We start from the raw sequence: 12,186 nt of genomic DNA, 5'->3' as shown, positions 1-12,186 counted from the left end.
TGACTCCGTTCTCTACTTTATTCCTCACATAGAATCTCTCCCAGTCGTTTCAACTCCACCTTAAAAACATTGCCAGAATACGGCCTTTTCTTACTCAATATGCTACCAAAACTCTTATCCATTCTCTCATTATCTCCCGTCTTGACTATTGCAACCTCCTGCTATCTGGCATTCCCGACACCTATAGATCCACACTTCAATCCATCCTAAATGCTACTGCAAGACTGATCTTCCTCTCTCACGCTCCACATCTACTGCACCAGTTTGCAAATCCCTGGCTCCGTGCCCTCCAGAATCAAATTCAAATTACTCACCCTTACCTACAAAGCCCTCAACACTACCCCTGCATACATCTCAAATCTCATATTAAAATACTCTCCCTCCCGCCCTCTTACATCTACCTCTGACCTGCGCTTTGTCTTGTTTTGGTAACCACCTCTCACTCCCGTCTAAAAGACTTTTCTTGTGCTGCTCCCCACTTATGGAATTACCTACCATGCTCAGACTTTCCAACAGCCTTCAAACCTTTAGATGCTCTTTGAAAACCCATCTCTTTTTTAGAGTTGACCTTATCCTCAATAACACTATTCACACTAATGCACCATCACAAATATTCCAATCTCCATTCTGAAACACATTTACACCTCTTGTTTTTAGCTGTGCCCTCTTCTACTTAGAATGTAAGCTCTCTAATGAGCAGGGTCCAAATAAAAGTCCCTAATATAATAGATTGACAGCCAACATTTGATTAGGTACGGAATGTATATGGCTAATAGTTCATCCATTTAAACTGCACAAATTCAGGCTGCATTGGAATTAGTATAAGATCACATCACATGACTGCACAGCGGCGATGACTAATGATGCACAAAATAGTACCAAAGCAACCTGTGCAGTAATGGGTGTTAAGTTTTAAAAGAATTGTTCGCTTTATAAGGAGGATAAGGTGACCTTTGTCACCTTTTGTAATTATACTAACCCAAACAGTTAATTTTTGTGAATAGAAACAAAAGGTGGGCTTAACCTTTTAACCCACCCCACATAGATTTGAATGGAACTGTGTGGGGCCCCTTACAAGCCCCATCTCATAATGTTTAAAAATTAGTATTCCTTTAATGCAGAGTCTGCACGTCTCAAATCAATGATCTGTGATGTGTTACTGCAAGTAGCTTTATAGGTTTCACTGTAATTACATTAGATATGAATACTACAGACAAGTCTGCATTGGTGCATATGTGTGCAGTCTCTTTGTGGGCACTCAAACTGCAAATTTGCACAATTTATGCTGTGTAAACTAGTGTAAATTCAACTTACTCTAAGGCCCTTATTGTGCAAATTAATATAAATTCTGCTAATATTGTGCAGGTGGGAGAAGAGTAACAGGATCTCAGTAAGTCTTTCATGTGGACCTCTTGTGAATGAATGCCCATGGCACTCTACCAATCAGGAGCTGGCTGCCACTTGTATCCCTGAGTCAGCTCTTTCTTCCTCTTTGCTGGTCAGTATCCATAATTGAACACCAGAGGGCCACAGTTACTGTACATATTAGATCACTAAGCATATAGCAGGTACCTTCACCACAGTTCTAAGTAGGAAGAGCATTAAGGAAGGGGACTGGATTTTTTTTACCCCCCCTTCCCCCCCCCCCCCCCCCAAAACCCCAACAAAACAACTTTTAAATAGCTTATGTGGTTCAAATCTATTTGACGGTCATCCCACAAAAGAATTATTATGACTATCCCCAATTCTAAGGATTTTAGGATTTGTTGTTGGAAATTTCTGTCCCTAAATTATTTGTCAAAGTGACAACAGTACAATGCAATTTTGCTTCTATTTTTCAATGATGCTTTCAAATAGATGAGATATCAATTCTATTCTTATTCTCTGAGCATTAGGATTTAATATTTACTAAGAACAAGTATTTAAAATAGAAATGAAACAAAACAGGATTATAACAAAGTTTAGTGAATATATTAAGAATTGCCCCACACATATATCTATACCTACCAAAGTAGTGTTCCTGCAAATTATTTTTCAACAGTGACCTAACAATCCAGAAAATATCACAGGTTCTACTATATAGTCTTTTCCCTACTTGCATGGTGTTTCTAGTAGCCCATACATGTATGCTCCATCATAAAACTGTTGAAATGCATTGTTATTATTTTAATAGAGAGTATGCAATTTTGCAGCTACAAAGTCCCACATAAATGAATAATCTGTAATGCATTACTGCAAATAGATTTATAGCTTTCATTGTATTTACATTACCAGAGGAAAATTACAAACAAGGATATCCAGTTCAAAAATTGAAAAAGGACAAATAAATAACAAGGAAACATATAGTGATGCTCTTTTCAAAGTTTGTAGTTTAAGTTCTGACGAAAGTCTTGATTTCTACCACAGCTAGACAGACAGAACCCTTAATGTGCAAGTGAATATAAATTATCTTAATAATGTGCAGGAGAAGAGAGTAAAAGGGTCTCATTAGGATCTCAAAAGGTAACTTAGTTAAAAAAAAAAAAAAAAAAAAAAAAAAAGTATAATCCATAAACTTTTTTTTTTTTTTATATAATTCATCTACAGTTTAGTATTTAATGCAAATATACACCACGGTCATAATATAACAAGTAAAACACTATATACAGAAAATGTATAGTTCAAAATTTAAATATGTTCAGACGTCCTTCTATGCACAGTAATTGGCAGCATATTTAAGTATAAGTAGTGGTGATAAAATAACCAAGGTTGGAATCATGTCTTAAAAAGAACCTCCCATTGAAGTCTGTTTTCAATTTGTACACGCCAAAAATAATAAAAAATCAGGTTTAGAAAAGGTTAGTGCTGCTCAGAGTTTTTGCCACGGCTTGAATTCATAGTCTGGAATTTCTCTCTTAAATTTTTGACTCTGTTTTGATGAGCCACATCGCGGCTTGTTAATAGTTGCGGTTCTGGTTTTGATTGTTCATGTACAGTATCTACTGAACTGTCAGCCTTGGAAAGATCTTCCCTGGTTTTGTATTCCTCAGACTCCTGGTAAGCTTTGCATCTTTCAATCACTGCTTTGAGTGACATCTTCTCTCTGGTGGTAGGTGATCTGATGTGTACATAGGTGTCATCATTTTCCAGATCATATGGCGAAGTCATTGGAATCTTTTCCATAATTATGACTTTTTTGTTGTTTTCCAGTGGTGCTTCTGCACTGATGTAGTAACATTCATCTATGGTTTGCTCAGAGTTCTTGCTGTTCTGCAATGCCTCTATTCTCCCATTTATGTTGGGTGTTTGAACGGGAATTTTGCATGAACGATTTATATCTTCTGTTACACCATTCACGCTCTCAGGATGTTTTATGCTCATGCTATATGAATGAGTTAGAAACGTTTTATTTTGTGTGTCGGATGGATTGTCCATATTATGCTCCATCATTCTATCTGGCACAGATTGGCTCCTGTTGACTGGAAGGGTCTTTCCAGCTCTGGTTGTACTTGTGTACCTGGATCTTAGTTCTCGGACATCTGGCCAATGGAATTTTTCTGTTTTAACTGGACTCAGAGGGCTTATGCAGTCAGAGCTTATAGGGGAAGATGCGTGTGGGCTATCACCAGAAGTGAATGATAAACGCTTGGGGGATTTCTCATTGAATGTGGCAGATGTGGGAGTTGTCGGGCTATGGTCTTGTAGAACAATGTGATCATAAGTAGGAATGGACAATGCAGGCTTCAATTTACCTAAAATACAGACAATGGAATGTTAAAACAATTTTACTGAAATCACTAATTTTAAAAATAAAGTGATCTACTGTACAAAGCTTCTGATGTAGTAAACAAGTAGGTGGGCCCACATCTAGGGGTAAATGTATTAAGCTGAGAGTTTTCTGGTAGGTTTGAAAACCCAATCAGATTCTAGCTATCATTTATTTAGTACATTAAACAAAATGATGGTTAGAAGCTGATTGGTTGCTATAGGCAACATGTCCACTTTTCAAACCCACTGGAAAACGCTCAGCTTGATAAATTTACCCCATGTCTTTTAAAGGTGGCTAAAATTATCACCTACAAAAAGTTGTAATAGAGAGCAACACCACAACAGTCTTTTTTTACATGTAACTGATGATGTTTCCACAGGGCAAGCTCACCCGCGGCCTGGGGGTCACCTATCCAGGTACACATGAAATGGGATGTTTGTACCATTGTATTTGCCATATGTGAATTTTAGCCACTTGGACAATTGATGAATGCTGTGCTCAGTCTATTCTGCTCTACATTGTTTATGGAAGACACCTTCACAAGAGCCATTCAAGTGCAAACTGGGTGGAACCAAGTGAATATTTTCTCTCTGCTCTACTTTACAGTTCAATTTGGAGCAGGGTAACCAACTTAACCCTTCAATTACAGACACATAAATTACATAGGTTCTTGTTATTAAAACCAAGAAAGGTACAGACGAAATCAAATAAGCTGCAGAACCTGTATAATTTATATCTATTAGTAATTTAAGGAATGAGTTTGAAACCATAGTTTGGAGGCAAATAAAAAATACAAAAACAAAATAAAAACCAGAGAATTTATAAATCAGTTGTGCATTGTAAATCAACAAAACGGCTTTATGAATAAAAACTAGACCTTTAAAATACCATTCTACTCACATTTTTCTTCCGTATTTTCCTCTTGTACAGATGGAAGGCTGCTCCTTCTCATCTCCTCTTCTATTTCTCTCAGACGCCTGTGTGGAACTGGCTTATTGCACTTGATTCTCTGGCTGTACTGTCTGGCTAGTTGATACACCTTGTTCTTCATTTTCTCGGACAGATCTCCTTCCATACAATTGGCAAGCTGAATAATTGTGGGATGGAGCTTGACAGGTGTTTTGTAGTCCTGATCACTAAAACCAAGGTTACTGGTTGCATTAACGAGCCGATGAGGAGATGTACTCTCTGGTGTAGGAGCTGGCGATTCCTCGTTTATGGTACTGAGATCACTATCTTCCAGTATTATTAGTGGCTCATGAAGTTCCACAGCATTTTCTAGTGATCTTAATAGTTTGTCTTGATTGGTTGAAATAACTTTCATGACTTCACTTACTTCTTGATTGTTTTTATCATTCCAGCCTCTCTCCTTTTCAATTTCTTCCCACACTTTAATCATCTCTGTTGGGGATTTGAACTCCTCATCATAAATTGGGACCTGCTGGTCTTGGAGTTTGTTCTCAGTTACAGTAACAGAATGTGCTGTATGGCAACTGGATTGTTCAGCTTCCCCGTCTTTTGTAGAAATTAGAACATCTGACCACGAGGCAGGTCTACTATTCCCAATGCTGGCATTACTGGAAGAGCTGCTCATTCTTTGCCTTGCTAAAGAACTCTGGTTGCCATCATATCTAGGCAGACTGTTGATCTTAAATACAGAGTTTCTCACTAGTCCTGTAGGAATGTAAGTCAGGCTCTCTCTGCGCTTGATGCTAAAAGATGCATCCTGATGTTCTGCATTGTCATAGTACGTTTTGATCTTGTCAAGGAGTTGTCTATCTTGGAAGGAGAGAATGGACTCTCTCCGCTTACAAGTGGACCTTTCTTTTTCCTCAAAAACGTTTTCTACAGAATTAACCTTACTAAGTGTAGCATCTGTATTAGCCATCTCATCAACAGACAGGACATCTTGGTGAGAGTTTGGAAAATCAGAGGACCCATTCTGATAGAGAATTTTATCTGCACAATCCAGGCTTATTAAACTGCTGCTCCTGCTTGTTAACCTTGGGGTTATGTAGCCAATGACTTTTCCATCTTCCAAAACCAAACTGCTCCTTCTAGAGATGTTGTTTATGAACCTCTCTGCAATTACACTAGCTTGATCCAACACAGATGGAGGAAGGATGCTGGTTGACTCATGGACGGTTGCTTCCTCTTCCTCCTCCTCCTCTTCACTGCTAAAGGTCTTTAAGTCTTCTGCATTCTCAGTTACACCATTACCAAGAGGATCATGGACATAAGAATATGGTTCCCTCTCTTCCTCCAATGCTTGGTTATCAGTGGGAGCTACAGCAGTGTCTAATACAATTTCAGATGTACCGACCATCTCCGCAACGTAAACCTCTTCTGGTTCAGAATGATCCTTTTCCATTTCATCCACCACCTGACAGAAAAAAATGACATGGCTAAATATGACATACTTACTTTTGTTTTAGGTGTTTAACTGACTGCAGTACATCATAAAGGTACTAGATGCTCATACTTGGCTTCTTTTAAAGTTAGGAGCAAAGCTGCAAGCAGTGGTTTCCCTGAGTCCACCACAATAAACCATGTCCCATGTACAGAAAACACTAATGTGCAAGCTACCCCCGGGTTTGACGGGACAAAACAAGATCTAAGGATGAAGACTTCCAAGTGAAGATTATTATTTTACTTTTTTTTTTTTTTAATTTTCAAAAGTCGCTCACCTCCTGGTTAAATGCTGTGACTTCCACACTCCGCCTTTTCTCGGGGTTGCCAGAAGATTCGCTGTTTTGCCTCTTGTATCCTTTCGATGTATCATGCTGAACAGAATCCCTGCTCTGTAAACAAAAAGAAATGTTAAAAGATTAGCATTAGCATGAAGCCCAATGACATAAAGGGCACTGATCAACCCAAAAAGCTGTGCTTGCTAAGAAAACTGGGGCAACACAATAATGGATGGTCAAAATGACCAAATTCAAATTCACTGTGACCGAAAAAATATATTTAAATATATATTTATATTTTATACACAACATCATCTAAACGTCATATTTCTCAGTTTCTTTCAACTAAGGCTGTCTCTGTGTGAGATTTTTGGACTTATCTCCTGACGGGTGTTTCATAATTGATCAAATCAAAGCGCAAGTTCCCATCCAAGGTATTTTTCATTTTAAATTTCGGTGACAAGCAGAGATTTTGGCTGTTAATCAGCTTTAAAGTATCAATTAACATTTGTATTCATTGGAGAGCAAGCCTGTTAAGAGTTCATGCAGTTAGTTTCCATGACAATTAAGACAGGTATTATGAAAGCACATGGGCATCTTCATTCAGCCCAAACAATGAATGATAGCGCTCTTTATCCAAAGAGCCATGCAAGAGCACTTGGGACAATTAAGTTTTGTTTAGGACCACAGCTGCCATATAGGGGAAAGTTAAAATGCTAAGATTAGATGGGGCACTAGAACAAACAAGGAGAAAGGAGATTGAAAGACCCTCACCGTAGGAGCACCCCATGTATCAAGCAAAGTCTTGGCCCTATAACGCCAGCAATGTATGACTGCCAGCATGGAGCTGGCAAAATCAGCTACCTGGTCATCATCTCCCAACTGTAACTCCTCCTCGGAAGCACTGAGTTCTGCCCCTGAGCCTCTACTCAACTCTGTGCTGGGTGGTTGCTCCTCATCTCCCTCAGCTTGGGTGTGCTCACAGCTTGGCGCCATACTGCTGATACTGGGCTGGATGTCCCCAAAGTCCAGTAGTGCTCCATCACTGCCTGCATGCTGGACAGACAAGTATTCCTTTTAAGTATAGAGAAGCTCCGCCACTGAAATTGCTGGCACAGCATTACTTGACTGATCCTCCTGGGTAACAACATAGCACTCCTGCAGTGCAAATTAGCTTGTTCAGTTACATCCAATATAATTTATAGTTTTGTTTTTCCTGGTTCACGATCATTCCATCCATGAGCCCTGAACATAGGTTAACGAATTTATTGCTCATGTATGGTCATCTACTTTGCCCGTCCTCTAAAGCTGCTTTCTGTTCATCATTGAATAGAACAGAATTCAGCTGAAATGGAACTTTAGAAATATTCATAGGTCCCTATGGTGTGGCTCACAAGGGCCACTCACCCTGCAATGTCCTGAGTGGCCATGTGCCCTGCTCTTGTAATCACCACCATATGGACCCCATTGAGTTACATCCTGTTCTGTTCAAAAACTAGCTGTATGGATCATTCGGCCGGACAATGTGTGCATGCACCCATACACTTCAAGCGCTTTATTTCAAGCTTCATAAATAAGAAAACTTTACTTCAGAGATCCTTTTTAGCATGCAGGAAGAGAAAATGCAACTGTTTCCATGGGAGCCACTGCAGACTTTGGTTAAAATACATAATGTTGTTTAAATAAACTACCGATTCAAGATACTCAAGGTCTGAAATGTGAAATACACAGAAAAGTTTGCCCAAGACCACAATGTAAAAACTGAATATCCATGGTCTCTGTTACAATCCAGTACTATATATTTAACTGCAAACGACTGTCAACACAGCCATTTTTCTTTCTGTCACTCTCTCCCTTCCATTTTTTCTTTTATATCGGGTACTTAGGAGAGATTGGTACTCACATAAAAAGCACTGATCTATGGAGCAATGGACTGACGGCACATCGCTTATTTACATGAGCAGATGTTGGAGTAGGAATGGAGGAACGTCAAACATGTTCTATGTTCCTTCATTCCTGCTTTGTCATGGATCTCTCCAAGCACCTATGTGCACAGTCACTCCATTATTCCATAAAGATCAATAATCCCTATGCAAGTATCTGTCGCTCCTCCATTACCCCAACACAACTGGAAGTGAGGGAAGATGGAAAAAAACAAAAAAAAAAAAGCAGTCCTGTGCACTTAGTCTTAAACAGATAACTGCAGGCAAAGCTCATGCGCTAAAACTATAGTTTATGTTACTGGCTTCATTTCGAGTTCTACTTCTGATAAGAGACACTGAAGGCTGTATGCATGATGAGAAGCTCCACATAACTGCAGTATTCAGGCTAAGTTACTCTGATCACTTAAGTCACCTATGGGCAACACCCAATTAGAAAGTGCTCATTCTTTACCTCACATTGCATAATCTGCAGCTACAGTTTACAGAAAAACAGCTAAACAGAGAAGTTGTTTAAAAAAAAATGTGGAGTGATGCCAAATACCACATTTATTAATATTTTCCATGTGAAACAACGCTTATGGTGATCATTTTCTTGTTTTCAGCGTTTTACGATCTCTGCAGAAAACTAGATGTCCTGTGTATTAGAATTTGGGCTAGCCGGGGCATGTCTATTTTTAAGGGTGGGGGGGATGAATGCCAATACTGTATCATTCTAAATGGACAACACTGTTACATTTCTATGTATACTTTTCTAATGTAGAGGTTTGTATGTACTTAGGTTAGCAGGAGCACACTTAGGAACAATCAGGGTTTGATCCGGAAACTAAATTGTTACATACATCTCAGGGGCTCCCATTCATTGGCCAAACTATCAGGGTCACCCATCCTTTATGCAGTGTTTTAGCAGAATTTGAGTGAGCATCATCTATTCCATATTTTACAACTACTGCCAGCTTTTACAGTGTACGTATTGGTGGTCCGCACATATAATACAAAATGCAATTAGCATTTTCATTTATCCTTGTGACATTTTAGGCTAATGCCTCAAAATAGCTATTGAAGGATTCAAATTCTAAAGAAGACTTAAGTTATGTTCCAACCTCTGCCTTTGGAAATAGATAAGCGGAATCTAGTTTTGTGATGGGGAGAACTTTGTTGACCATTTCCACATAAGCAACAGCTTTCTTGTCTTGAAAAGGTGTCTATCTTGTTTGCCCAGTTTTTGTAGCAAATAAAATAAAAATACTGCTCTGGCAAAAATTTGTTGTGCAAACATAAAGCATTGACTTCATATACTAAGCTGTGCAGCAGTAACGTAAGCAGTATAATTTCAGCTCCATGCAACAATGGACACGTGGATGTTTGAGCATGTTTTAACACTGCATGATTCCTCCATGTCAACAGTCATATAGCGATATCGGGTCTAGAATATAATTGTATAATATATATATATATATATATATATATATATATATATATATATATATATATATATATATATATATATACATATATATATATATATACATATACACACATACACATCCATACTACAAATGTATGCACAGTATACTTTCCATCAGAGAAAAGTAACATTGGTGTAGACAGAGTACAGGATATCTTACCTTTAATCCCACTGCAGGATCGAAAGTGGCAAGGAAAGAGAAAAAAAAATAAAAATTAATATGAAATCCTTTAGAAATGTATCTGACAATGCCAAGTATAAGGACATTACATCACATAATCTAAACCTACAATAAACATTAATAATATTTTAATATACAGGTTAAGGCTAGGTTAGGAAGTACAAAATACATGTATTGTGTCTCTTATCAGGAAGCCCATTATTCTGACCAAAAAGAAAAGGAAAACAAAATAAAAAGTAAATAAATATTCATCCCTTCATCCCTGAACATTTTCCTTATAGTCACTGTGAGGAGTTCTGCTAGACAATTTAATGTTGATGAAAATGCCAGTGGCTGTACGGAATAAGACTGGGTAATTTGTTATTAATTTATTATATTTCTGACATGATGCAACAAATTATGTAAAAGTCCATTATCTTCAAAACCCCAAACATTTTAGGAGAAAACAGGACACACAAAAAATAGTTCTTACCTTTCTCACCCAACTGCTTCAGAATATGTTTTGCAGGTTCTAAAGAAAGAACAAAGGAACATTAAACTACAATAAAAAAATAACCACCCCACCCGATATAGATATATAGATATATATATAGATATATATAATAAAATAAAATGTGAGAATGGTCAGTAATGGTTCTATGGTCAGTAATTACTCCATAGAACTATTACAACATATGTTTCACTTTAACAGCTCTTTCTACAATGAATCTCTGCTAGCTATGTAGGGGTAAATACATAGAGCTGGTGTTATGAAGAACGTTCTTTGCCCTATCTTCCTGGTCAATCTCTAGGGGCTCAAAGAGCCTCATGACCTTCTTAACAGGATCTAACTAGCAGGAAATTATTTTCCTCTTACTGCACCCGTCACTCTAGTTATGCGTCTCTGTAAACGCCAATTCAGTACAAAAGAAAATCTCGCACCAGACTTTCTGCGACCTTTGTTTGCGGTGTGTGCGCTTCCCTCCTTAACATTTCCAGGACAGTATCTAGGGCGGTTCGGATCTGAGGACAGGACAGAAAACTTGTTAAGAAGTTCGTTCATTTCTATTCAAATACCGATCTCCCACCATAAGCTGGCTCCACAGGGGAGATGCACCAACTATGTCAAGGGGATTCATCTGATCGTGAACATAGTTGTTTTGAAGCAATAAATAGCAGCCAGAGTAGTACTGTTCACATCTGCACATACTGCAGAGGAGCAAAGCAAATAAGTCGACTAGGTTTTACTTAATGCGTTTTTTTACCAGTCTGATTTAATATGTTACATTATTATTTTTTTTATCAATCATATATTAAAAAGGCCAGACATCTTAAAGTACAAACTGATCCAAAATGAAAAGCATCTTACAACATTCACAAATATATTTATACAAGTTTCCATGCCTTGAAAGACTGTATATGTCTAGTTTTGCATTGACATTTGCAAGCTAATGTTTTCTGTCATAAGCTATTTCACATGTAAAGTGGCTTCCTATAGAGGATATCAATGCCTGTAACGATAGGAAGACCCCGATGCATAAGGAAAATTTCTCCCCCACAATTACAACTACATTGCAAATATCTTCTCATCAGCTCTGGAAACGTTCACATATAAATAGCTGTGAATGCAATTAGTAGCTCTTTTCTAAAACACAATTGAAGCTTAAAAAGATTGGTAAAACTACAATGTAACAATACACTAAACAAACTTTTTTTTTTTTTTAGCAAGGATTAGATATATTTTCTAGAGGAAGTAAACTTGCAGAACAATATAAAGATATTGGATGCAATATGCGATTATAGGATCAGTACAGCTATCCAGCACGTACTTATTGGTGCACAGAAACTAACTTGCTATTATTTCAAAATTACATACCAATACAAAATGATTTCTGCAGTGCTTATGGGTAACATTTGTAAGTATTTATTTAATAACTAAATATCTCCCATTTAAAATTTTAAAGAGCACCCATCATCAGCAATTTGGCGGCTGAACCATTGACATGACTATCAACCATGTACAGTTTAGAAGCTTTGAACCAAAGTGCAGACAACTGCAGCGCAAGTTAAAAAGTTTAGCATATTGCATACTGGATTTTGAATTTCAAATAGTCAGCAAAACCCCAGAGGCAACATTTGAAATCACTAGATCAGCGAGAAGCAGAAAGAAGAGAACAGTAACT

The 12,186-nt window shown here is 37.8% G+C and overlaps 1 protein-coding gene across 3 annotated transcripts in view; it reads right to left on the bottom strand.

The window, feature by feature from the left end:
- Positions 1 to 2,145: 2,145 nt before the first annotated feature.
- The window catches only part of PLEKHG3 (pleckstrin homology and RhoGEF domain containing G3), a 99,287-nt gene continuing 89,246 nt past the window's right edge, over positions 2,146 to 12,186 (bottom strand). For all 3 annotated transcript variants that reach the window (XM_075192494.1, XM_075192496.1, XM_075192495.1), the window contains 6 exons: positions 10,497 to 10,535; positions 10,004 to 10,014; positions 7,300 to 7,491; positions 6,436 to 6,549; positions 4,649 to 6,131; positions 2,146 to 3,731 (listed from right to left, as the gene is read on the bottom strand). In XM_075192494.1, coding sequence (XP_075048595.1) covers positions 2,839 to 3,731; positions 4,649 to 6,131; positions 6,436 to 6,549; positions 7,300 to 7,491; positions 10,004 to 10,014; positions 10,497 to 10,535 — 2,732 coding nt within the window. In that variant the 3' untranslated portion in view covers positions 2,146 to 2,838. The remainder of the gene's footprint in view (positions 3,732 to 4,648; positions 6,132 to 6,435; positions 6,550 to 7,299; positions 7,492 to 10,003; positions 10,015 to 10,496; positions 10,536 to 12,186) is intronic.

The sequence above is a fragment of the Mixophyes fleayi genome, chromosome 12, assembly GCF_038048845.1.
Source record: "Mixophyes fleayi isolate aMixFle1 chromosome 12, aMixFle1.hap1, whole genome shotgun sequence".
NCBI classification, from domain to species: Eukaryota; Metazoa; Chordata; class Amphibia; order Anura; family Limnodynastidae; genus Mixophyes; species Mixophyes fleayi.
This window is presented reverse-complemented; position numbering and strand designations above follow the sequence as displayed.